This window comes from Pristiophorus japonicus, chromosome 6, assembly GCF_044704955.1.
Source record: "Pristiophorus japonicus isolate sPriJap1 chromosome 6, sPriJap1.hap1, whole genome shotgun sequence".
NCBI classification, from domain to species: domain Eukaryota; kingdom Metazoa; phylum Chordata; class Chondrichthyes; family Pristiophoridae; genus Pristiophorus; species Pristiophorus japonicus.
The window spans coordinates 38,836,290-38,863,734 of record NC_091982.1 but is presented as its reverse complement, the minus strand read 5'-3'; the positions used below and the strand labels follow the sequence as shown (position 1 = coordinate 38,863,734).

Below are 27,445 nucleotides of genomic sequence, written 5' to 3'. Positions count from 1 at the left end.
CGATTGTAAAAACAAATTTTTAAAAACTCAGTTTTATTGCCAATAGCAGTAATAAATACTAATATCATCAACATAGGCAGTCCCTCGAAATCGAGGAAGACTTGCTTCCATACTAAAAATGAGTTCTCAGGCGACTGAACAGTCCAATGAGGATCTACAGTCTCTAATAATAGTCTCTAATAATAATAAACACACAGAATACCCAGTGTATTAGAACCCCCTGCTCTCCTTTGAATTATGCCATAGGATATTTTATATCTAACTGAACAAGTTAGCTCTGCTTTAATGCCTCATCTGAAACACAGCGCCTCCAGTAATGGTGCACTGATGTGTCAGCCTAGATTATGCACATGAGAAAATAAGGGGAGCCTTCGCACTCAACTTTCTACTGGGCAGTGATATGAGTGGCATTGGTAATAGGCTACGGACCCCTGCTTGTTAGATAATGCATTTAAAAAAATGTTTATTTAAGAGGTTGGAAATAGAGATACAGGTAAATTCAATGACAAGTTTGAGATACAACAACTTATATTTATATACCAAAAAATTATAAAATCTATTCCCATCAAAGCCTTTCAAGCTCATATCTCACTTTCTGATTCTGGTTCTATTTTGAAGTAAGAAATTCTACATAGAATTAATATTACTATTCTAGTATTGATATAATAAATGCGCATGTATTACTTCAATGTACATAATGCATTATCATCATCATAGGCAGTCCCTCGGAGTTGAGGATGACTTGCTTCCACACAAAAAATGAGTTCTCAGGTGGCTGATGAGTCCAATGCAGGACATACTGTCTCTGTCACAAGTGGGGCAGACGGTGGTTGAAGGAACGGGTGGGGGAATGGGTGGGAGGTGCCTGGGTTGCCGCACGCTCCTTCCGCTGTCTACGCTTGGCTTCAGATGCTCTCGGCGAAGAGACTGGAGGTGTTCAGCGCCCTCCTGGATTCTTTTCCTCCACTTTGGGCGGTCTTGGGCCAGGGATTCCCAGGTGTTACATTTTTTTCAAGGAGGCTTTGTGGGTGTCCTTGAAGTATTTTCTCTGCCCACCTGGGGCTCACTTGGCGTGTAGGAACTCCGAGTAGAGCGCTTGTTTTGGGAGTCTTGTGTCAGGCATTGTACATAATACATAACACACCAACACAATTATTGTTTTAAAATTTCAGCACAGCAGCAACATTCGGGGATACTAATGACTGAAGCAGCACATGTCAGTATCGACAAATCAAAAATGTGTAACAGACACACTTTCCCGCTCATCAGATTTCACTTTGAGAAAAAAAATGTGGCAGCAAGAATAATCAAATAGAAACAAATGCGTTGTTTGCACGTTCCCATTTAAGTAAAACCTGGGGATGATTAGTAGAAGTGTAAAAGCAGGAAATGTGATTTTTAGGGTGGCGCTGCAGCGACTGAGTCAGATTCTATAACCAGAACAGCGGTCAGCCAGCAGGTGGAGCCAGGAAATTAAAAAAGGCAAAGACACAGAGAAGAAACGTGGATTATTTTCTCTCTCTCTCTTTCTTTTGCTGTGTTTCATTTGGGAGTCCTTGGGACCGGCGAGTGTCTGGTGGGGGGGGGGTCTGGGGGTGTGTGTGTGCTGCTCTTGTCTATGGAAGCTGCTTTCCCCATTGCCAGCATCATGCCTTGCCACAACGCCCAGCAGCAACTCAGCAACTCGGAGCAGAACCACTCGCTGCCTAAGCAAGTGAGGTTCGCCCCCAGCGCCGAGCCAGCCGAGCCGATCGGAGCGCAGCTCAAGCTGCTGCCCATGAACGATCAGATCAGGGAGCTGCAGACCATCATCAGGGACAAGTAAGTGGCTCAACAGTTGGGAAATGCACCATTTGCCGGTGAGATTGGCTCTTGTTCTCAACCTTTGTGTGTGTGCGAGCCTGGAGCTCCAGGCCTCCGCTCAATGGGGCCAGTGACACGAGCAAAGGAAATGAGTCACTCTGTCTGCAAGCTCCAGTATGTTTTGAATGTATTACTCAAGTGAGCGGCCACAGCCCTGGCCAAAGGCATAATCCGTTCAGGCATGGAATGCATAATCATTGGTATTGTTGCAAGGCAACGAAATAGCCACAGGGATGTTGTCCAAACGCACGTAATCCTGAATACAAAAAGCACATTACTGCGGATGCTGGAAAACTCTCTTTTCCCATGATTATTACCTGCTTTGTATTTACAGCATAATTCAGATTTTATTGCGGCATTTGCAGTTTAATTTTTAAAAATCTTGTCCCGGTTAACCAAACTGCTCCCCCCCCCCCCCCCCCCCCAAGTGTGACATGATAATCTGGCTGTACTTCAATGCAGTACAACATTGGAGGTTCACTTACCTGGGTTGGGGTATTTCCCAGCCATTTTGGATCAATTATGTCCTACTGTATTAAACGTTGGTGCCAATAACAATATAAATGAAAGTTACCTGTGGGTTAATTCAGTTTTTGCTTATCTAAAACCAGTGTATATTTTGGTCAAAAACACACCATGCTATCAGCCCAAAGTTTCCTCTGAACTGAGTAGAAGTTAACGCACAATGATTCACTTTTCTAAAATATGTTGAGAATATCATTATTTTTGTGTATCCCTCTTTTTTCTGCCAATTTTCTACCCTCTGCTTTTTCTCTGACGATGGTGGTTCCACGAGCATCAGGAACCCTCACCCACATCGGCATCCTTCACGTGTAAGCCTAGGTGTTGTGCCTTTGCAGGCTATTCAAGCATGGGGAGCAGCACAGTTGAACTCGGCCCTGTTCTGACTTGAGTTCCATACAACCGCACCTCCAGCAGAGGTCATTGGACAGGAACCATGAAGCACCCGTATCCTGGCTGAGACAGCTAACTGAGCGCTGGTCAGGAATCCACCCTGTTCCACGTTGGCTTTATACCACCTGAGCTATCCGGGGAGCTAGCTCTTAGACTCCATTCACAATGAAAGTTTTTCGCCAGTGTAAAGCGGTTCTAGGTTTGCACAAACACTAAACTTGTGAAGTATAAATCAGTCGTCAAAGCCTGAACTGACTTCAGAGTAAAGCAGACTCTGGATTCAGGCTGCATTTACACTATAATTGCAGCGTCAGTGCAAAGTGAATCCATTTTTCACTACAGTCATAGTTGCTTTTTTATTACACCTTTGTGGAACGTTTTGGGACATTTTTCCATAATAAAGGTGCCATATAAATGTAAGTTGTTGTTGCTGCTACACCTGCCCAAAACCCGCTCTCAGTCCCAACCCCCTCCCATAGTTGGAATTCTATTGAAACAATTTTGTGATGCTGAAATTATACATGATGGACTTGAATTTAGTCGATTTTTATAATGGTTAATGTTTCTTTTTATATTGTATGGTTCAGTTTGAAGAAAATGACGTTTTATTAAATAAAAAAAATCTAAATCGTGATAGTTCAGAATGCTGTTGAGGCTTTTGTTTCCATCTAGAAAATTAACATTTGTTGGCGTAAAGAATATTTGGATTTTTTCCCCCTTTTTTTTTGATGTGAACCACAATCAATAATCATTTTGATTGTAATGTGATTACCAACATGAGTTTTACCCATTAGAAATCACAATTCTATGCACAATGGGATGTGCATGTTTTGGGGTATGAAAGGTAAATGATAACCTTCTGTTGTCAAGAGTTTATGTGTATATGTCATTTCTCGCTCTGTGCGTGAAATTGGGGAGGGGGAGAAGGTAGATACAGGTGTCGGCATTTCAAATTCAGAAAGAATGTGATGGCAAGAACTAGACAATGACACATGAGGGAGATACAAGGCAGATGCTTATCACAGGGAAACATTTAACCTTGAGAGTGGCAGAAGAATGAAAGAGTAGAAATGGCACAGTGGTGGTTTCCAATGGCAGCATGTGCAACTTCTGTATTTCTGTTATCAACGATTGACAGGTCACATGGTGCAAATTATCATACACAAATCTTATATTTTCCTATGTTATAACAGTGATTGCAGATCAAAAGTAATCTATTGGTATGAAGTGGTGTGAGTTGCCCTGAAGATGTGATAAAGCACTCAGGACGGAATTTTCTGGGATGGTGGCGGGCATGCTCGATGGCGGGTCAGGTGGGAAAGTTATTATTTTTTACAGCGGGTCGGGAACCCACTGTCAACTTGTTCCCACGCGCCTTTCCCCCAGGTGTGTCTATCATCGTGGAGCCGACCTGACCGGCAGCGGCAGGTGACCCAGTTCAGATGGTTAATAACTAGTTGAAACCCTTAACAGGCTTTTTCACTTTTTAAATTTAACTGCATGGCCACACGAACCACGCTGCTTGGGAAGCACCTCTGTCAACCTGAGGCGGGAGTTCCGTGGCCATTGCTCCAGCTGATTACTTGACCGCATCAAATGTACAGTAAAAGCTCCCACCTGACGGATGATCACTTTCATCTGGCAGAAGCTGTTGCTCAGTCCATTTCCAGCACAGATTCTGCGGGTTGCAAGTGGTTCCAGCAAAATCTCCATCCAGTCTCACCTCATTGGAAGAACACTCTCACCATTGATAGAATGCTTCTGTCATCTGTACTTCTTCTGCCCTCTATTCCATCAACATGTGTGCTGTTTATACTGTCTCACATTGGTCCTTAGAATCCTACCACGATCAGCCCCAACACCAGCAGCACCAACAACACCAATCTTCTCCGCAATCACCTGATGCTGCATAGTACAGAGGGCATCAGCACTCGAGCACATTGCTGCCCGGAAGGCTGGGGATGGCCTCACCATGGCCAGATTTAGATAACTTTATGCTGTACACCTATCATCATCATCATCATCATAGGCAGTCCCCCGGAATCGAGGAAGACTTGCTTCCACTCTTAGAATGAGTCCTTAGGTGGCTGAACAGTCCAGTACGAGAGCCACAGTCCCTGTCACAGGTGGGACAGACAGTCATTGAAGGAAAGGGTGGGTGGGACTGATTTGCCGCGCATTCCTTCCGCTGCCTGCGCTTGTTTTCTGCATGCACTCGGCGATGAGACTCGAGGCGCTCAGCGCCCTTCCGGATGCACATCCTCCACTCAGGGTGGTCTTTGGCCAGGGACTCCCAGGTGTCGGTGGGGATGATGCACCATATGGCTGCCACATGATGCACCAGGTTGGCACCATCCCACAACAACACCATAAAGCATCCCTGCAATGCCCAAGTCATTCCTTTCACACTCATCACCATTGCGGGGGGTACCGTTATGTCTCACCATTCACTGCAACTCCCGAAGCCACTTCCAAAGTTGCACACAGATCTGTCCAAGAGGAAAGTGTTGAAAAAAAAAAAAATTATGTTTAACACCACATTAACAGAAACCTTACATAAACATTGGATAAAACACCCAATTGGCTACCCTTGTATGTTGTTAGTTGGTATGATTGCACTAGAATGATGGTGAATGTGAGGGGTGGCAAGTGAGATGGGGATGTGACAATGTAGATAGAGAGAGAGGGATGGGTGGAGGTGCAAGGTAAGTTGGTGTGAGTAAGGATATGCAGGAGTAGGGTAGGGAAGGCAGAGTGATGGGGATATGATGAGAGGCACAGCAGGATGAGGCTGTGTGTAGCTTTGCAGTAACTTTTCGTGATCTACTGAGATCATCGAAAGGTTTGTGGCACTGCAACCAGGTCCTCCTGACCACATCTCTGCTTGTGCCTTTTTCTGCAATGTGCAACCAGGCTGTGTTAATCACCTGAGGAGGTCTCTTTCGCTCATGGGAAGGGAAGAGGACCTTCCTGTGTGCTGTGACTCCCTCCAACTCCCTCCATAAGCATATGGAAGGAGTCGTGGGAGAGCCTGGGTGCAGCCCAGTGCCTTTGTGCAGTGTTTGTCAGTGTTTGCAGCACATTAATGCTGTAAAACACTAGCAACACAAATGTCAAAATACATTTGGCCATGGTCCCTTTAAGGAAACTGGCTGATGACGCATCATCAAATGACATCACCAGACCTGCTTCCTCTAATTGGCTGGAAAACACACTGGGTGGGCTTAACAAGCCCGATCAACTGAAATTTATTTTAGACAGCGGGCTGGAGCCAGCAGCGAGGTCAGGACGTCACTGATATCGCCCGCCACGGACTCTCTGAGGATAGTAAAGCCGTGGCCGAAATGAATGCTGGTTCTTTCATCCAATTTTCAATCCTAATTAGCATAATTTAGTATTTAAATGCTTGGCAATAATAACAACAATTTCCATTTATATAGCGCCTTTAATGTACTAAAAATATCCCAAGGCACTTCACAGGAGCGTTATCAGACAAAGTTTGACACCAAGCCACATAACGAGATATTAGCACAGGTGACTAAACACATCCTTGCTTGTGACCTCCTCTGCAATCTGCAACCAGGCTGTTTTGGTCTCCTGGGCAGGTCTCTTCCACCCATTGGAAGGGAAGAGGACCTTGCTGCGTGCTGTGACTCCATAAGCATTTGGAGCGAGGCATAGTTGATTATGGAGGGAGTCATGGGAGAGCCTGGATGCAGCCCTCTGCCTCTGTGCAGTCATTGGCAGTCTTTGCAGCACTCCAATTCTGCAGTGCACTGACAGCACTATATTAAATTAAAGGTCAAATCTAGTGTGGCCAGGGTGCCTATAAAGATCTCGGCTGAAAACGCGTCATGAATAACGTCACCAGACCCGCTCCATTTAATTGGGCCGGGTAACGCGCTGGGCGGGCTTAATAGCCCCTATTGAGGTAAGTTCATTTTCAGCAGCGGGATCGAGCCAGCATAGGGGTCGCGACCCGTCACGCTGCCCGCCCGCACCGGACTTGCCGAGGTAGGCAAAATTCCGGCCAAAGACTTCAGTCCTCCCAATATTTAATTGCAAATAAAAATCATAACATTGCAGGAACTGTGGTGATGGGCTGATCAGGAACATCACAAGTCCCATGCTAAATTTTTTGGAGTTGGCAAGCATGTGGATGATGAATTCATAGAATATCTGCTGCTGGGACATTTTTATATGTAGGGCAGTCAACATCTGTAAAGCGAAAAGACTGAGGTTTCAGTCAAGAATTGTTCATCGGAAAATGAGTTCTGATGAAGGGTTACACATACAAAAAGTCAATAATCTGTATTTCTCTTTACAGATACTGACTGGTTTTCTGTTTATTTACAGCAGTTTCTATTTTTATATCGGATTCTCAGCATTTGAGGTGTTTTCCTTTTAACATTTTGATATGTTGTTCCAGAGTGTAAGCGCTCTCAGAGACACCATACAATAAAGCCAGTTAGTTTTACTTTCTGCTGCACTCCCCCTCCCCATTACTGCACTGGAATTAATCCAGTAAAAGGCTACTGAAGACCATCATAACTGCAACATTTATTAATGACTACCAGGTCTACATATATAAGTACAAAGAACAACAACAACAAAAACTTGTATTTATATAGAAACATAGAAAATAGGTGCAGGAGTAGGCCATTCGGCCCTTCGAGCCTGCGCCACCATTCAATAAGATCATGGCTGATCATTCACCTCAGTATCCCTTTCCTGCTTTCTCTCCATACCCCTTAATCCCCTTAGCCATAAGGGCCATATCTAACTCCCTCTTGAATATATCCAATGAACTGGCATCAACAACTCTCTGCAGCAGGGAATTCCACAGGTTAACAACTCTCTGAGTGAAGAAGTTTCTCCTCATCTCAGTCCTAAATGGCCTACCCCTTATCCTAAGACTGTGTCCCCTGGTTCTGGAGTTCCCCAACATCGGGAACATTCTAAGCCATCTAACCTGTCCCGTCCCGTCAGAATTTTATATGTTTCTATGAGATCCCCTCTCATCCTTCTAAACTCCAATGAATAAAGGCCCAGTTGATCCAGTCTTGCCTCATATGTCAGTCCTGCCATCCCGGGAATCAGTCTGGTGAACCTTCGCTGCAAGAACGTCCTTCCTCAGATGAGGAGACCAAAACTGGACACAATATTCCAGGTGAGGCCTCACCAAGACCCTGTACAACTGCAGTAAGACCTCCCTGCTCCTATTCTCAAATCCCCTGGCTATGAAGGCCAACATACCATTTGCCTTCTTCACCGCCTGCTGTACCTGCATGCCAACTTTCAATGACTGATGAACATAACACCCAAGTCTTGTTGCACCTCCCCTTTTCCTAATCTGCCGCCATTTAGATAATATTCCGTCCATGCGTTTTTGCCCCCAAAGTGGATAACCTCACATTTATCCACATTATACGGCATCTGCCATGCATTTGCCCACTCACCTAACCTGTCCAAGTCACCCTGCAGCCTCCTAGCGTCCCCATCACAGCTCACACCGCCATCCAGTTTAGTGTCATCTGCAAACTTGGAGATATTACACTCAATTCCTTCATCCAAATCATTGATGTATATTGTAAAGAGCTGGGGTCCCAGCACTGAGCCCTGCGGCACTCCACTAGTCACTGCCTGCCATTCTGAAAAGGACGCGTTTATCCCGACTCTCTGCTTCCTGTCTGCCAACCAGTTCTCTATCCACATCAGTATATTACCCCCAATACCATGTGCTTTGATTTTACACACCAATTTCTTGTGTGGGACCTTGTCAAAAGCCTTTTGAAAGTCCAAATACATCACATCCCGTGGTTCTCTCTTGTCCACTCTACTCGTTACATCCTCAAAAAATTCCAGAAGATTTGTCAAGCATGATTTCCCCTTCATAAATCCATGCTGACTTGGACCGATCCTGTAACTGCTTTCCAAATGCGCTGCTATTTCATCCTTAATAATTGATTCCAACATTTTCCCCACTACTGATGTCAGGCTAACCGGTCTATAATTACCAGCTTTCTCTCTCCCTCCCTTTTTAAAAAGTGGTGTTACATTAGCTATTCTCCAGTCCATAGGAAATGATCCAGAGTCGATAGACTGTTGGAAAATGATCATCAATGCATTCACTATTTCTAGGGCCACTTCCTTAAGTACTCTGGGATGCAGACTATCAGGCCCTGGGGATTTATATAGCGCCTTTAACATAGTGGAACATCCCAAGGCGCTTCACAGGAGTATTATGAGATAAAAAAATTTGACACCGAGCCGCGTAAGTAGAAATTAGCACAGGTGACCAAAAAACTTGGTCAAAGAGGTAGGTTTTAAGGAGCGTCTTGAAAGAGGAAAGAGAGGTGCAGAGGCTAAGACAAAGCATTCCAGAGTTTGGGGCCTAGGCAACAGAAGGCATGGCCACCAATGGTTTCGTGATTATAATCAGGGATGCTCAAGAGGGCAGAATTATAGGAGAGCAGACATCTCGGCGGGGGAATGTTGTGGGGCTGGAGGAAATTACGGAGGTCGGGCGGGGCGAGACCATGGAGGAAATTGAAAATAAGGATGAGAATTTTGAAATCGAGGCGTTGCTTAACCAGAAAGCAGGATAGGTCAGTGAGCACAGGGGTGATGGGTGAGCGGAACTTGGTGCAAGTTAGGACATGGGCAGCCGAGTTTTGGATCACCTCTAGTTTACGTAGGATAGAATGTGGGAAGCCAGCCAGGGGTATGTTGAAATAGTCAAGTCTAAAGGTAACAAAGGCATGGATGAGGGTTTCACCAAGGATGAGCTGAGGCAAGGGCGGAGACGGGCAGTGTTACGCAGGTAGAAATAGGCAGTCTTAATTATGCTGCAGATATGTGGCTGAAAGCTCATTTCAGGGTCAAATATGACACCAAGTGAACAGTCTGGTTCAGCCTCAGACAGAAGTTGGGGAGAGGGATGGAGTCAGTGGCTAGGGAACAGAGTTTGTGGCAGGGACTGAAAACAATGGCTTCGGTCTTCCCAATATTCAATACACAAATGCATATATAAGTGCATATATAAGTAATTGGATCTTGTAAAATTTTACTTAATATATTTTAATGTTGCTACTAGGATTTCAGTGAAGTATAATGGTGGACATGCAATGTATATACTACGCCCACTTGAACTGGTGGAATAAAGATAGATTTTCCCTTCCAAATTTGGGTTGTATCTGGAAAGGAAAGAGAACTTTCGTTCTATATAATGCTGGATTGGAGTGCTGGTGGTTACAAGCCTGTCATTGGTGCCAGTAGTGGTGGGAGAAAATTGAATGATAAATGAGATGTCTTACACAAGCAGCACAATATTACAGTACATTGAAGTAGATTTTTACCACAATATATTGGTACAAATAGGCTAAATAAGCCTAGTGACATTCTTGTATTGTGTTTTTCAAAACCTTTAACAATTTTATCAAGCAATAACTGAAAAATCTAACTGTTAGATTTACAAGAATGTTCCCTGGACTGGAGAACTTTGGCTATGAGGAAAGATTGGAAATGCTGGGTCTGCTTTGTTTGGAACAGAGGAGGCTGAGGGGAAACCTGATTGAGGTGTATAAAATTATGAGGGGCCTGGATGGAGTGGATAGGAAAGACCTGTTTCCTTTGGCAGAGGGGTCAACAACCAGGGGGCATAGATTTAAAGTAATTGGGTGGGAGGTATAGAGGAGATATGAGGGGAAATTTCTTTACCTAGAGGGTGGTGGGGGTCTGGAACTTACTGCCTGAAAGGGTGGTAGAGGCAGAAACCCTCACCACATTTAAAAAATACTTGGATGTGCACTTAAAGTGCCGTAACCTACAGGGCTACGGACGAAGAGCTGGAAAGTGGGATTTGGCTGGAAGCTCTTGGTCGGCCGATGCGGACACGATGGGCCGAAATGGCCTCCTTCCGTGCCGTAAATTTTTATGATTCTGTGATTCCAAATCAAAACTATTGAATCAAATAGTTAGACTAGATTCAACTGTCTAAACATTTGTTTGGAATCAGAAATGGATGTTTTTCAGATCAAGGTGTACTGGATATAAAGATTTAATATTTTTCTCACAAATACAGACGATCTCACAAAGGTACAAAAACTCCACTTACACATGAAACATTTCACCAGAGTTACCCCAGAATGGAAGTATATTCCCTGACACATAATGTAGGTTTTACAAAGGCACTGTAAATTTTTTACCATAATAAGAACCTTTAGTTCCAAAAATCTGACCTTGGTTTTGGCAATTTTTACTATGATAAACAGAATTTTTAGTCACCATGCGACATTTCCGATTTTGGCTATGCCATCAGGGAGTAGAGGTCAAATGCTTCACACCAAGGTATCAGCCTTGCATCAGTGGTAGCACCCTCGCCACAGAGCCAGGAGGTCATGGGTTCAAGCCCCACTCCAGAGACTTGAGCACATAATCCAGGCTGGCACTTCAGTACAGTACTAAGGGAGTGCTGTACTGTCAGAAGTGTCGTCTTTCGAATGAGATGTCAAACCGAGGCCCCCTCTGTCATCTTGGATCCCATGGCACTCGAAGAGCAGGGGATTTTAACGAGTGTCTTAAAGGAGCAGAGAGAGGCGGAGAGGTTTAGAGCAGGAATTCCATAGTTGCAGGCAGTGGTGCAATATTGGCAGGTGCCTTTGATCAGGTTATCTGTGCAGGCTCTCAACAGGAAATGGTACATGACCCAGAAGATGTAAAGAGCAAAAATGAACAAAGAAAGCCATTATCAAGGTTCAAATCCAGACCAGACTGTTAATTCATTTCCTGAGGGGTATGAACTCACAATACAAAACTTTCACTAATGTGTTACTAATTGGCAGTCTTACTTAAGAAAAATCATAGCATGGCTGCTGCGGGAAATGGAAACACTCACGTTAGTGCAATAGGGAGTTCTAAGTTTGGAGCTAAAGCATAATGTTGCAGCAAAGTGGAAGGAGTTTTACTCCACATTTGTCCATGCTATACTGGGGATACTTGATTGTGACACTGGCTGGCCAAACTGCGAAAGTATTCCATTTCTCTGCACTAATAGTCCTCACATTGATGAGCACAATGTAAAACGGTGCATTTGTTTTTGAATTGAGCTTAAAATAGCTCCAGACTTTGGATTTGTCTGATATTTGTTCATGTTTGTGAAGGATTAAGCGGTTGTGCTAAAATAACTGGCATTTTGAAGATTTTTGTCCATCACTAAATAGCCTGCCCCTTTTCCTTTTATCCCCAGAACAACCAGCAGAGGGGACTTCGTATTTTGTGCTGATCGTTTGGTGAGTAGCAACTTAAACTTGTCATTAGTTCTGAGTTTTTAATTTGTCGATCCTCTTCAGTCAGGGTTCTCCCAAGAAAGGAAAGGTGAGTGGGAAGGGAGAAGAAGGAAGAATGCAGTGGAGCTTATGGGAATGATGTTACAGTATTTCAAATGGTGTCCTTCCTTTAAAAAAAAATAAAAACTTTACGTACAATTGACACATTTTTCTTTTTGGCAAAGAAATGGACATTATTGCTTAATTTCTTTTCGCTTTATTCTCCAATGAAAGGATCATTTTTTTAAAATTTGTGAAACATGTGTGCAGGACAAAGTCAAGTTCCTTCACCTGGGAATGTTATATTACAGATCAGACTGGTGGTTGAAGAAGGACTGAACCAGCTGCCATACACTGAATGTACAGTCACAACCCCTACAGGTTAGAGATAAGCAAAGTGCACTGAACTAAGACGCTACAGTGGTCAGGCTGCTTCACGACTATACCTCTGATATTAAAAACTTTCTAAATGTCTTGTTATATAGATGCCATTTTAAAAGCTGCACATTAGAAGGGATATGGCACTTTAAAAAATGCTTCTTTTTTGCCTTTGCTAATAACTTAAACATTTTGTTTTCCTAAGGTGGGTGAGAGTACTGTCAGCAATCAGGCATCCCTCCATTTGCGAATGAGGTTCATTGCCTAGCCAGATACTATAAGCCGACTTAAAGAGAATTACAATCATTACCTTTTTGGAAATCAAAGATGGGTAATTTTGACAATGATAGTGTAAAACGGGCGATATTGGATCAGCTGGCCGGTATACATCTCTCCTGATTTTCATTTCCATAGAAGTCGGGAGAGATGTAAACAGGCATCTGATCCGATATCGCCCATTTTACACCTTCGCTCAAAGTCCAGAATTACCCCCAAATTGTTCCAAAGGATCACAGCAGGTAGCAGTAGGGCCCCATGGTCTTCAGGCTAATTAAGTGAAAAATGGCCAAGGTCCCCACTCTTGATTGTTCCCCATAGACTGAGCTGTATGCAGCCAGACACAAGGGTTGCGATTTCGTTAACCGCGGCGAGTCAGGTGCGGCCGGCATTGGTGGCGTGTGGTGAAGGCGCTAACGGCTCCAGCCCACCCTCTCACAACAATCTTCCTTCGATTGGGCTTGTTAAGCCCGCCCTGCGAGGTCCCCGGCCAATTAACAGGAAGCGGGTCTGATGATGTCATTTGATGATGCACCATTAGCCGGTTTCCTTAAAGGGACCGTGGCCCACTTTTTTTGACAGTTGTTCAGTCAGTGTTCTACAGCATTGACGTGCTGCAAACACCAATAATGACTGCACAGAGGTTCAAGGCTGCACCCAGGCTCTCCCATGGCTCCCTCCAGATGCTTATGGAGGGAGTCGCAGCACTCGGGGAGATTCCCTTCCCTTCCAATGGGCGGAAGAGACCTCCCCAGGAGACTCACGCAGCCTGGTTGCACATTGCACAGGAGGGCACAAGCAGGGATATTGTCAGGAGGACCAGGCTGCAGTGGAGCAAACCCTTCAATTATCTCAGTAGATCACAAAATGTTATTGCAAAGCCACACTCAACCTGATCCTGCTGTGCCACTCATCACATCCCCATCACTCTGCCTTCCCTACCCTACTCCTGCACATACTTACACCTCCTGCACCAACTTACCTTGCACCTCCACCCATCCCTCTCTACATTATCACATTCCCATCTCACAAGCCACCCCTCACACTCGCCCTCATCCTTATCCAATCATACCAACTAACAACACACAAGGGAAGGCACTTGAGTGGTTTATCCAATGAATGTTCATATAGAGTTTATACTAATGTGTTGTCAGACATTGAAATCTTTATTTTCAACATTTTGTGTCCTTGGACAGATTTGTGTGCACCTTTGGAAGTGGCTTAGTGAGTTGTAGTGAATGGTTAGACATAAGGATACCCCACAATGGTGATGAGTGTGAAAGGATTAGCTTAGGGTATTGTAGGGATGCTTTATGGAGCTTGTGTGGGGTGGTGTCAACCTGGCGCATCATATAGCAGCCAGGGTGTACAGCGCCAAGTGAAGTAAATCTGGCCATGGTGAGGCCATGCCTGTCCTCCGAGGCAGCAATGTGGTCAAGTGCTGATGCCCTGTGTACTGTGCAACATCAGGTGATTGTGGAGAAGGTTGGTGATGCTGGTGTATTTAGTGATGTTGGTGTTAGGGCTGATCGTGGTGAGATTCTGGGGACCAAGGTGAGATTTTTTTCAAGGGCACCGATGCTGCTAGACTAGATGGTGGGTGAGGTTGTGATGACAGAAGCGATCTGTCAATGGGGAGAGAGGTTGCTCCAATGAGGTGACAGTGGATAAAGAGTTCACTGCAACTCTTCCAAAGTGCATACAGCTCATAAGTATCTTCCAAATCCTGAAGGCTCCAGCTTCTGCGATTGGAAAGTGAACAGCTGTGAAATGGTAGCTTTTATACCACTTCTGCAGCTGTCAGCTAGTCAAAGCAATGGAGAGTCATTGAGAACCCGACACACTTACCTAACGTGAAACCCGAGGGACGGCAAACTCGTTAAAAACTTGGTAAAATGGTAATTACCTGATAAAATTCATTCAAATTACCTTTAAAGTGCCTCTTAGCAATCTTAATTGACTGGTGTCGGGTCTGCGATCCGCAGGCAGATCCGACACGTGAGAAACTGACAAGGAGGTGGGTTCAGAGCGGACTTCCGACCCACTGTCAATCAGGGCCATTGTGACAGTGGGCCCACCTCCAAATCCGCACTCACAGGGCTGGAAGATTGAAGGGGTGGGAATTTTAACCTGAAAAAAAACGCGTGGGTTTGGAGCGTTAAAAATCTAATTCCCGACCTGAACCCGCCTCCAACTCGTCCACTTCCGGGTTTGACGGAGGCGGGATGAAGGCGGGCAGCCAACCTGCTCCCAGGAGGCAGGACGTCACGTTCAATATGATAATGAGGCTGTCAGCCTCTTCTTTAACCTCCATTTTGTTTTTAACTGCAGCTGCTCGGGTTTTACACACTTCGTAAATTGCGGTAATTACAGCAAAGATTGTACCTTTTATACCTACCTTCATACACCCCCCTTAATCGCAAACCTCCTCTGTACCCCCTCCCGCTCCAATGTTTGTGAGGCCGGCACCATCCTCCGGTGGCCGGTTGCAATCTCTGCTTGCCTCCTCCACCCCGCCCCGACTCTCGATCCCTCAACGGCCCCCCTGATCTCCACTTGCCTCCCCCACCACCTCTTGGTCCTCTGAAGGCCCTGATTTCCATGTAACCCCCTTCTCCCCACCTGATCCGCCCTGGTCCTCCGGAGGCTCCAATCTCTACTTGCCTCCCCCTCCACCCGATCCCTTTCTCCCTCCTCTGTGCGGCCTAGTGCAGCAGACCAACCGGCCCACCTCTCCATCTGGCTGGCTGCGGGTGGGAAACAGAGGCTTCAGATGCAAATCAGGCCCTGCCGTTAAAGTCGGCAGGGCCTGTGGGAAACCCGTTCCCCCGGGTTTCCCGCTCGGGTCAGAGCGCCCCCCCGCCACACACTGTGCCTTCTCCATGAAAATCCAGTCCAAGGCCTTCAAAAGAGGAGAGAACACAAGGGGTAAATTTCCTGAGTTCAAGGTGGCAGCAAGACACCTCACCCATTGTTAGCCCCTATGGAAAAATCTCTGGTGCATTGCCTGTGATTTTCCATCCATTGGGGTTGGATTTTCTGCTACGTGGTGATGGTGACAGGTGAGGTACTTTGCTGAGGCACGGAGTTGGCTAGTTCAGAGGACAGCGCTTTTAAGGAGTTACTGGGTCACTGTTTTGTGGGGAGCCATGTTGGCTGTTGTGAAACGTTATGCTGGCCATCAATGATATAGGTGCCATAACAGTATCTGTTACGTTATGTTTTTATCAAGGTCGCCCAAAATGCTTCAATTACACTTTCAGTCCATTTCTACTGATGGTCGAAACTATTTTTGTTAAGACCAAGAATTGATATGACAGACTTGGCTTAGGGGAGTTCGTGAGCCTGATAGTGAAATCACCGTCAGCAGATAAAAGTCATCAAGGACGGAAACTTCAGTGATTTTTTATCACTTAGCAGTGTTCCTTAAGGCTTCCTTGCTTGCTCAGTGACTTTATCCAGTGAGTAGCTGGGGCTCAAAGACCAGGTTTGATCCACAGTCTGTTCGGCGTTAACTGATGTCAGTCATGACAGGAACTGGGGTGGAACGCTTGGCCTCAGGACTTGTGGGTATAGGGAGAGAAAAATCAACCAAAGTGCCCGCTGCTGATCACTCTCCAGCGACACCTTGTGGGAGTGTATGTGTTGTGTAGATAATGTCAGATGCGGGCAGGGTTGGGCTGAGCTGTGATGCCCCCATCTATTGGAGAAACCGACTCACACTCGCTCTCAGAGCTTACACATGGCCTCTTGCTGAGGCAGTGAAAACTGCCTGTGAACACCTTATTAAAACTTACCCCAGGAAAGAAGGGGAGTCTGTGATCGACAGCCAAGACAGCAGTTGGGGACATTTGTTGAACTAAGGAAGGAGTGTGAAACAACCAGGGTTGCCACATCTGATCACGAGCCAACCACCCTGGAGGCGGTAACAAGATTAAAGGAATAAAACAAAGACTTGCATTTATATAGCGCCTTGCACAACCACCGGTCGTTCCAAAGAGCTTTACAGCCAATGAAGTACTTTTGATGTGACGTCACTGTTGTAATGCAGGAAATGCCGCAGCCAATTTCGCACAGCAAGCTCTCACAAACAGCAATGTGATAATGACCAAATAATCTGTTTTTAGTGATGCTGATTGAGGGATAAATATTGGCCAGAACACCGGGGATAACTCCAACTCCCCTGCTCTGCTCTGAAATAGTGCCATAGGATCTTTTACATCCACCTGAGGGAGCAGACGGGGCCTTGTCTGAAAGACAGCAACCTTCAACAGTGCAGCACTCGGCCTAGATTTTTGTGCTGAAGTCTCTTGGAGTGGGACTTGAACCCACAATCTTCTGACGCAGAGGCTAGGGTGCTACCCACTGACCGACACTCAGATTAGTTGCAATGGTTCTTAAAATGCCTGCGACCGCTTGCTGTTTGTGGCAATGTACAGGAGGGTGGCAGGCATGAGCTTGAGTCGCCACAATCACAGATACAGGGAGCGAAGTGGGAGGAAAACGGAACACTGCGAACCCTCCCTGACAAAACAAAGAATGTTAGTTAATCATTGCCTCTTTTGAGTTCTTTCTTTAGGCGGCGAGATGATTAATCTTACTGACCCCACTTTTATTGTTAAATGCGACTGTGCCAGTTAATCGAGAGGAAAGGTAATTTATTTACTGACTTGTCAGGGGTCAGTACTGAAGCCAATCCTGGCGGCCATCGCAGAAACGTTTGAATGTTGGTCTGGTCTTATTCAGGGCCAGATTGTTGATGCTGCTGCGGTTTTGTTCTTTTGTTTAGCTGGCTGCACAACGTAAACACAGTAAGTCAGGGTTCACTGAACTCCACATGAATGTATTACAAGGGTCTGAGCAAACACCCACCCTGATCAGTGGAGTATTTTTATTGTAGTTTAAAGGATGGGTATCTCAGTGGGACAGTACTGAAAATGTAAAAGACTTGTTCTAATAGGAGACGCCAAATTTATTTATGTTTCATTTTAAATCGTTGTCCTTTCTTTGAGGAATAGTTGTGAGTTGAAAGGGATTCGTCCATCAAGACAGTTTATCAAAGTAGAGGGCAGAGTCAGGGACTGCTTTAAAAAGATAGGACTTGAATTGCTTCACTCTCCTTGTGCATTACTGTTGCAGAGAGTGTGTAGGTGACCTGCTGCCAGGAATTAGGAGCAGGAGTAGGCCATACGGTCCCTCGAGTCTCCTCCGCCATTCATTAAGTACATGGCTGATCTTTGACCTCAGCTCCACGTTCCCACCTGATCTCCATATCCCTTGATTCCCTTTGATTCCAAAAATCAGCCTTGAATATGCTCAACGACCCAGTATCCACAGCCCTCTGGGGCAGAGAATTCCACAGATTCACAACCCTCTGACTCAAGAAATTCTTCCTCATCTCAGTCATAAATGGCCGACCCCTTATCCTGAGACTATGCCCCCTAGTTCTAGACTCTCCAGCCAGGGAAAAACAACCTTTCAGCATCTATCCTGACAATCCCCCATAGAATTTTGTATGTTTCAATGAGATCACCTCTCATTCTTCTAAACTCCAGAACGTATAGGCCCAATCTACTCAATCTCTCCTCATAGGACAGCCCTCTCATCCCAGGAATCAATCCAGTGAACCTTTGTTGCACCGCCTCAAAGGCAAATCTATCTGTCCTCTGATAAGGAGACCAAAGCCAAAAGAGACCAGTGCTCCTTGTGAGTCAACCACTAGTGGAAGCCATGCATTTTAATTTCGATGTTGAGAGATAAGCATTTCAATGCTTGTTCAGGGACAACTTCCTTCCTGTGTCCAGCTGAAGATAAGCAGACGTCAAGTAATCTGTTATCTATCTGCGCGTTCTGAGATTGTGTGGCATTTCTGTATTACAGTTGGAGTGTGGACGGGGTGGATTGGAAGGAATTTAGACCACCAATGCTATGCTAACCCCAATTAATATTTCATTTTATACAGGCCATAAATATGATGGAGTGAAGTTTGAGAAGGGAAACTGTGGTGTTAGTATTATGAGAAGTGGTAAGTTATCATCGTTGAGTATTAAAGCTGTTTGCCATCCATGATTTTACTTGCATTCAGTAGGCCAGCCTGATGTCATTGAGAATTTCAGCATCTAACCTCGGAAATGTGGAGAAGATGGCAGCCTGATCAGGACGCCAATCATGAACACCTCCTGCTCTTCCCTATTTGCCTTTTGTGATTCCCACTGTGATGTCCTTGAATGTGTGCAAAGATTCAGTCATCACTGTTCTTTTGTGCACTGTGCACAAAAGCTATATTCTGACCTTATGGCACCTGACAGTGCTGTCAATGCATTTTGCTTACATTCAGATTCTCTGGAAAATAGTCCAGAGGAAGAAGAATATGAAGATGGTTCTGTCAGGACATACTTCTAAGAATTTTGACTCCCTTCTTGGAGTAGAGTGTGTAGTAATGGACAGAAATGTAGGTGGGGACAGAGCCAGGACATTCCATGAGTACATTCACTCCTCCCAGGATGGCTGGTGGTTCCCTGAACCACTCCATTATTTACACAACCTATCAAATATCTCCTGTTAGAAGAGATGATCACCCATTTTAGTTTCAAATTGCGACCTATATTGTTTGTATTTCAATTGTAAATAAACTCCAAGAAATGTGTTCAAACTACTCATGAGACTTCTTTAAAAAAGATGAAATACTCAATAATACATCCATTGTAAGGCTGGAGTATTCCTATAACATTTACAAAAATTGATGAGTTTACAAATGCTTAAACATTAGTTTGGGAGATTTGTTACTGGTAAAAATGCATTAACAATTACAGCTAACAAAACCTAGCTATTGCATGATCTTTCAAAATTAATAGTTCTACTTTGCGCAAATAGGAAGAAAAAATTGCTGATGCAGATACTTTTCCATCTTCTTATAGGTGAAGCAATGGAACAAGGTCTGCGAGATTGTTGTCGATCAATACGCATTGGAAAAATCCTAATACAAAGTGACGAAGAGACCCAGAGAGCAAAGGTGTACTATGCAAAATTCCCACCCGATATCTACCGCAGGAAAGTGCTCCTAATGTACCCGATATTGAGTAGGTACCACATGGTCTCATCGAACCATTCGCTTGAAACCTGTGACTGGAAAGATCTAGAACAGGTTTCTTATTGAAAGTCTAGAATTTTACACTGATTTAGAGCGTAGTTGTGTTTTGGCTTAGTTGTACATTTTAAATACAAACCATTCAATGGAATGATGGCATAATTGCACATATCTGCTGTATAATAATGTTAACACCTCAGGATCCAGGAGTGTTGCTGGTAGTGGCCATGGGGCTGGGGATAGCTGGGTAGGGTCATATAGGGGTCATCTGTAGCGCAAAGTTTGGGCAGAACGAGTGATATTTAGTCTCCACTTGGGACTGGACCTCCTCCCTGGAGGCCTGTACAGAATCATCCCCACAAACATGCTGATGATGGGGGGGAACCAGGATGAGATGACATAGAAGACAGATCCCAGTGCTATGAGAAAGCGACCCAATCTCGATAGGAACATACATTCTGCAGAGAGTAACCAATCGTTATGTTTTGGGTATTTTAATTGAATGTAGCTATCATGGATTAGCTGTCGATAGTAACACAGTTGGATCAGTTCTGTTAGCAGAGGAAACTACCAGAGAGAAATATGCATGCAGGTAAAGGCCCGGATTTTGCATTACACTTACACATGCCCATAGACTTTCTGTGGGCACTTGCACGACGATTGGCAGTAATTATAGAGCTAAATCAGCACAGCATCCCTGACAGGGTATCTGAGAACTGTGTGAACAGAGCAAGCAACGATGTGCCTTCTTAACCAATCAGATTGAGGAATCCTTACTTCGACATGCAGAGTCTAATCCAGGAACTCCCAAGTTGGAATATTTAATCTAATGCAAACTCAAGTACAGAAAAAGTGAAATAAAGAGAGCGAAAGAATGATGGGATTAAGAGAGATAAAAGAGACAGAAAGAAAACATTTAAAAAAAAAATAATTTTTAAAAAACCTCCAACAATAATTATAATCTGAGGAAAGAGACGCTACACTTTAAAAAGTAAATTTTCAGGCAGAGAGGTTGTTTGGCAGTAATTAAGACTTACCACATCGTTGAAAATTCACTTACACCGGAAGGGACAAGACCTAACTTTTTCTGGCGAGTTTAGTGGGTATCTATTGGTTAAGTCCAGCAACTTCACGTCCTTCCATGTGCTTCAATGCCGAGTCTCTCGGCGAGATACTGTTACATTAAAACTTCTGGAGGAGCAGGGCAACTCTGACAGCAACTTCCTTTCTTCCGCGTTTAACTGCACATGTGCTGTCAGATTTACTCACTGTTATTATTACCACAAAATCCAGGCCATTATCATTTAACATACTTTTTAATGAATACACAAAGAAAGAATTTGCATTTATATAGCGCCTTTCACACCCGCAGGACGTCCTAAAGCGCTTTACAGCCAACAAAGATAGTTGCTGAAATGTAGGGAATGTAGCAGTCAATGTGTAAAGCAGGATCCCACAAGCAGCAATGAAATAAATGACCAGGTCATCCCTTTTTCTTGGTGTTGATTGAATGATAAACGTCGGCCAGGATACCAGAAGAACTCCCCTGCTCATGCCGAGGGATATTTCACATTCACTTGAGAGGGCAGAAAGATGGCACCTTTGACAGTGCAGCACTCCCTCAGTACTACAGCGAAGTTCATTTTTAGTTTATGTGTTCAAGTATCTGGAGTTGGGCTTGAACCCACAACCTTCTGACTCAGAGGCGAAAGTGCTACCACTGAGTCAAGGTTGACAACTTACTGGCAATGTTGAAGGAGGTGAAAAAATAAGTTTTGTAAAAACATTTACGTTTGAATCAGAAATTCTCATTTTCCCAAAATCTGGCCAAATTCAGATCTAATCCATCACTCGGAATTCCCCAGTTGGTAAAACTAATTCAATCTTTTTTGTAAAATTGTCAGAAAGGAGAGCGAGATGTTAAAGTTCAGCGTCACGGGCTGTTTACCATTGGACCCTGCAGGACAGGTCACCATTAGCCATCCCAGAGGGGACCAGTCATACCCTACAAAGCCACAGCTCGTGTCAAACAATGACATGAGTGGTATGGATTGCAATCAAGGACAGAGAGACCACTTTCCTGGTTTTCAAACGGACAGCCTGGTTTTGAGGTTATTTTTAAATCGGGCATGGTAGTGTAGTGGTTATTTTACTGGACTAATAATCTAGAGAATGTGAATTTAAATCTCACCCTGGAAAATTTGAATTCAGTTTTTTAAAAATCTGGAAATAATAAACTGGTCTCAGTAAAAGTGACCATGAAGCTGACAGATTGTCATTAAACTCCAGCTGATTCTCTAATGTCCTTTAGGGAAGGAAAGCTGCCACCTTTACCCGGTCTGGCCTATACGTGAATCCAGTCCCATGCCAAAGTGGTTGACTCTTAACTGCCCTCTGAAGTGGCCTGACGAGCCAATCAGTTGTATCGAAAACCACTATGCGGCTCAAGGTGGTGGCTCACCATCACCTTCACAGGGCACCCAGGGATAGTCAGTAAATGTCGGCCTGGTCAGCGATGCCCAGATCCTAAGAATCATTTTTGAAGATACAGGAAATGTTCAGATTTTGAGGGTGTGCAGTGGGAAAGTGCTGAAGGCTACTTGCTCTCCACATGCTCCTTCTCCCTGCTGTTGTCTCTTCTCAAAAATGGGAATGTTTTACTATTTTGTACTTGGTTTTTCAAACAGGTGAAACAGCACTAATTTAATTTTGTACAACCTATTCTTCGTGCGTGTGGCAGTAACTCAACATGCGCTTATCATTTTACTAGATTGGACAAGTGACCACACTGCCATTGTAGCAGTAGATTTCTTGACATAAGAAACTCTGGAGTTGCTCGATGAATGTGCAGATGCATGTGGCACTTGAGGTCCTAGGTTAAGTGCAGTGTCAAGCTGATCTCCGGTGGGGCAGCTATAACCCACTATAGTTGACCTGTCTTCTGACAGTAATCCACTGACCACCCCCCCCCCCCCCCCCAACCCGGAGGTTCCCCTTATGGACAAAGCACTTTAGACTGATCAGAGAAGAGAATCTTCCACTCCGGATAATCGCAGGTCATCTGTCTACTCTGCAGGTACAGGCAACACTGTTATCGAAGCTGCGAAGGTTCTGATTGAGCACGGAGTGCAGGCAAACCATATAATCCTACTCAGCCTTTTTTCAACTCCACATGGTAAGTGAGGCATGTGAATACTTATTATCACATGATAGTGCGCATATCAATTTAAAAATCTATGGCGTTTTTTTTATAAAGTGCAAGAACTGAAAGCGTATGGTAATTTCTTCAAGTGCTGCTCGATTAAGTTGGGGTCATACCAAGTGCTACTGAAGGCAATCTGGCATAGGCATTGATCTCAGTTTTATCCTTTATTTTCTGCTATTGAATGGGCTGATAGACAGGCAACTGCACTCCCTCTGATATCTGTTCTGGATCCAGAAATAGGAGGTGCTAATGTGGCCCCAGGTGGAATTGATGCCCAATTTTAGTTTCACGACGTGAGTTAATCAATGCTCACAGTCTGGAGTAAAAGCAGGAATGGACAACTGGGCCGGAGTGAGGCGGCCCTCGGAAACGCTGAGTCTCTACCACAGAGATATTAGCTGGGAGTTCCTGCATTGGGCCAAGGACCCATGGCATCCCATTGAACCTTTAAATGGGCTGCTGTTTAAAAGGAGGCACTGCTGGTATCACCTACGGATTATCCACCGCTCAGCCATCTGAATGTCAGAAAAATAGTGGCATCCAGGTCCATGGATTGGCGAATGTGGAGCCCACAATTGAGGTGTTTACCTGGGTAGCAGCAGCTGAGGGTGCGGTGTTCATGTATATTTGGGGGGTGGGGGGGGGGGGGTGCAAACCTTTTTGTTGAAAGTGACTTGTGTTGATGGTCCTACCAGAATTGCAATACTGCGCTGGTTCTTCAGAATGAATCTCTGCAGAGATGACATTTCAGGCACAGCACTAATATACAGAGGGCAGCTGCACAAAGAGGTTTTGTGTTTTTTATAAAAAATGGGACAGAGCAGATTTTTGTCCTGCTTTCATGAAATTCAGTTGTTTGTGGTTGAAATATCAGCTTATTCTTGTTCCCCCTTCCCCCGTCCCCAATAGGTGCAAAATCTATTATAGAAGAATTTCCTGAGATCACAATTTTAGCAACAGAGGTCCATCCCGTGGCACCCACACACTTTGGACAGAAGTATTTCGGCACGGACTGAAGCCAGGATAGAATCCAAATGAAATCTTTGAATGCATTGCTGTTTCGAAAATACTTTAGTTTTATCTTAATAGGCATGTTTCCACACTCTCTCTCTCTTTCTCCCCCTCCCCCCCCCCTTTCTGGGACATGTCAAAATGTTAACTAGCCTAATGCAGACATCTGGGAGCATTTGATCTGAACTTTTTGCCTTAAGTTCTTTTCTCCAAGTTAATTTTATAAAAGGAAGCCGGTTCTGAAAAGCACATTCCAATTACATCAAAATTGTTTTCGCTGTGCTTGCATGTATCCTTGGCACTTATTCATTTTAGCTTATTTATTGTTTGCAATTGGAGGCAGTGTCTAATTGTAATTTTAAAATTACATTAAATTTGTTTTAAAAAAAAAGCTTGGGATTATTTAAGTTTCTTTTTCCAGATTTCCTCTCTTTAGGTGATACTACGAACAATGACGGAAGGTATGGAATCCCAACTCTTTTAGCCTATCTTGATAACTAAATGCTTTAGACTTGGAATTAGTCTAGTGGCCCTCTTCTGCACCCTTTTCAGAGCCTCAATATCACCCACCATGTGAGGAGACTAAAATTGGACACATTATTCCAAGTGTGGCCTGACTAAGGTCTTGTACAAAGACAAAACAGTACGCCTCAGCTTATTCTCAATTGTCCTATGGATACACCCCAACACCCTATTTGCTTTAGCTATCGCTGTAAGGCATTGCTCGTGTACCTTTAAGGATGTATGCACTAGAATGCCCAAATCTCTTTCTATCTCCACCATCTTTAATGCCTTTCCCTGGAGAGTGTATGAATGTTGAGCATTTGCCCTGCCCACGTGCACAACACTGAACTTATCTAAGTTTTACATCATTTTCCAGTCTTGAGCCCAATCTCCCAGCACATTAAGATTTGCCTGAATCAGACGAGCATCTTCTACAGTTCTAACACTTGCCCAGATCTTGGTATCATCTGTAAATTTGCAAATTGTGCCCCCAACCCCTGAATCCAGATCATTAATAAAAATAGTAAAAAGCAACGGTCCCAACACTGCTCCCTGCGGGACACCACTGGTGACCGCTTTCCGAACAAATCCAAATCCATCTATAATGACTCTTTGCCAGTGTTGTGCCAGCCAGTTCTGTATCCAGCTCAAAATACTTCCACTAATATCAGAGGCTCTGATCTTATAGAGAAGCCTCTTGTGTGATACCTTGTCAAAAGCTTTTTGGACATCTAAGTAGACAATATCTACTGGGCTTCCTTCATACATCAACTTTGTAACTTTTTCAAAGTTGGTGTTTGGATTTATGAGATATGACCTCTTTTTTGATGAAGCTATGTTGGGTGTCCCTAATATGTCCCTCCCTATCTAAGTAATCATATATTGCATCCTTTATGATTCCTTCAAGCATCTTGCCTATTACTGATGTTAAAGTGATGGGTCTATAGTTAACCGTGTCTGTTTTGTCACCTTTTTAAAAATGGGGACTACATTAGCCTCCTTCCAATCTGTAGGAACTATTCCAGAGTGCAGTGAGCTGTTGAAAATACAGGCCAGGGGCTCACACAGCACATTCCCATCTCCCGGAGGACCCTCGGGTGGATATCATCCAGCCCGGCTGTTCTATCTATTTTCAAGTTCTTAATTCTTTCTAAAACAATATGTTTATCCATGTTAATGTTACTAACAAAACTAGTATTATTAAATTCCAATATTCGAGCATCATCTTCAAGGGTGAAGACTGATGCAAAGTACTCGTTAATATTTCCGCCATACTTAGTGAGTCATTTGTAACCTGTCCTTCAGTGGCCCAACACAGTCTTTGATACTCAGCCACAGTTCCACGAGCACGGCAAGTTTCAGTTACCTCACTAAAGTGACCATTCTTCATGCGCACATGTAGATTCAAGTGTCAACAGGCTGTTTGGGTTTTGGGGGGGGTGGGGCGGGGTGGGGCAGGGCAGGGTGGGAGGCAATTGTGTATAGATGTTTCCCCTTCCTACCTCTGCAACGATGAAGACCAGAGATCAAACCTGGGACCTTCCTGATCTGTGATTCAGTAGCACACTGGAGGTACATCCCAAGACGGCCCAAATTATTCAACATTTTTACTGTTAGATCTTATCCAGGATCGTTGAGAGTTAGTAACCACTTATTTCAATATTATTGGATTTCAATTGGAAGAAAAAACAAATGGGCACAAGTAACTCCACATTTCAATGTGCAAAACCTGCAGCAAATTATGTCACAATTTTTATAAGATTGGTAGACTGAGAGAAAATTCCCTCCAAGTGTTGTGAAGGTGAAGACTTTGATTGAAGGGCTTGTTTGTGCAATGAGCTTGTTTAAAGAATATAATGTTTAAAATTATAAACCAGAGAGGTGGGGCAGGGGAGAGAGGATTTCCTGTGTGAACACTCAAGCATACCTTTTTGCTACAATAAGTTTTTATAGTTTCTGCTACTGCCCACTAGATGGGGCATCTCAAGGCTACATCTGATAGCAGAAGAGGTGAATTTCCTCACCATTTTCAGTATTTATTGTAGAAACAGCACAGGAGTTTTTTTTTGTGAGGAAATATGTGTTTCTGCCACTTATAAAATGGTTCTCAAGTTTCTTCTTGCTTTTGGAGCTTTCCTGAAATCTGAGCCTCCAGTTTGAACATGTCAGTGAGAGGCAGTGGTGTGGCACCACAGTTTCCGGAGTTTGCACTGCTATTGCACTCTGGGTAACCGAGCTAAATGAGGTGCAGCAGCTGTTAGGATCACCTGAACAAGCCGGATGTGAAGAGTTTGTTTGGTTAGAGTCTAGAAAAGTTTTATGGTGATTGCTGGGTGATTTCTGCAGCTTGGAAATGCTTTTTGAACCAGTTTTCTTTGTTGCATATTTTCCTGCCAAGACCTGGACTTGATTCTGTCTGTCTCTCACAGGGTTAGCCCAAATTTCAGACCACCCCCTTCCACCAATCAGTGCATCTTAGATACAGATCTGGCTTTCCCGATACAAATCTTTGTTATTATAATGGAGGAGGATCAGCAGCACAGGCTGAATCTAAAAAGGAGAGTTGGGCAGCATTCCAGGTAGATTCAACCCACCAGAGATTACCCCCTACCCTCACCAAAGAATATACAGGCTGTGCATTCAGGGCCTCTCTGTGACGAGCTCTGCACTTTACCAAGGAGGAAATAGACAATCTCTGACTTGCTTGGCACTCAGTGTCAGAGCCATCACCCTCCAAGTCAGCACAAGTGACATTTCTGGATGATTAGGTTTTACTCACGCCCAGTAATCTGTGCCTCCTGCCTTCAATTTCCCCAAGGAGGGCTTGTATGCCTTGTGCAATCATCTTCTCTGACTTGGTGCCAAGCCCTAATGCCCTCT

General features: G+C 44.3%; 1 protein-coding gene across 1 annotated transcript; it reads left to right on the top strand.

Moving 5' to 3' along the window:
• Window positions 1-1,467: 1,467 nt before the first annotated feature.
• On the top strand, window positions 1,468-24,425 carry uprt (uracil phosphoribosyltransferase (FUR1) homolog (S. cerevisiae)). Its single transcript, XM_070882778.1, has 7 exons — window positions 1,468-1,821; window positions 12,026-12,068; window positions 12,416-12,485; window positions 18,721-18,783; window positions 19,676-19,837; window positions 22,922-23,020; window positions 23,960-24,425. The coding sequence occupies exons 1-7, from the start codon at window positions 1,619-1,621 to the stop codon at window positions 24,064-24,066; spliced, it is 747 nt and encodes a 248-aa protein (XP_070738879.1). The 5' UTR covers window positions 1,468-1,618; the 3' UTR covers window positions 24,067-24,425.
• The last annotated feature ends 3,020 nt before the right edge of the window (window positions 24,426-27,445 follow it).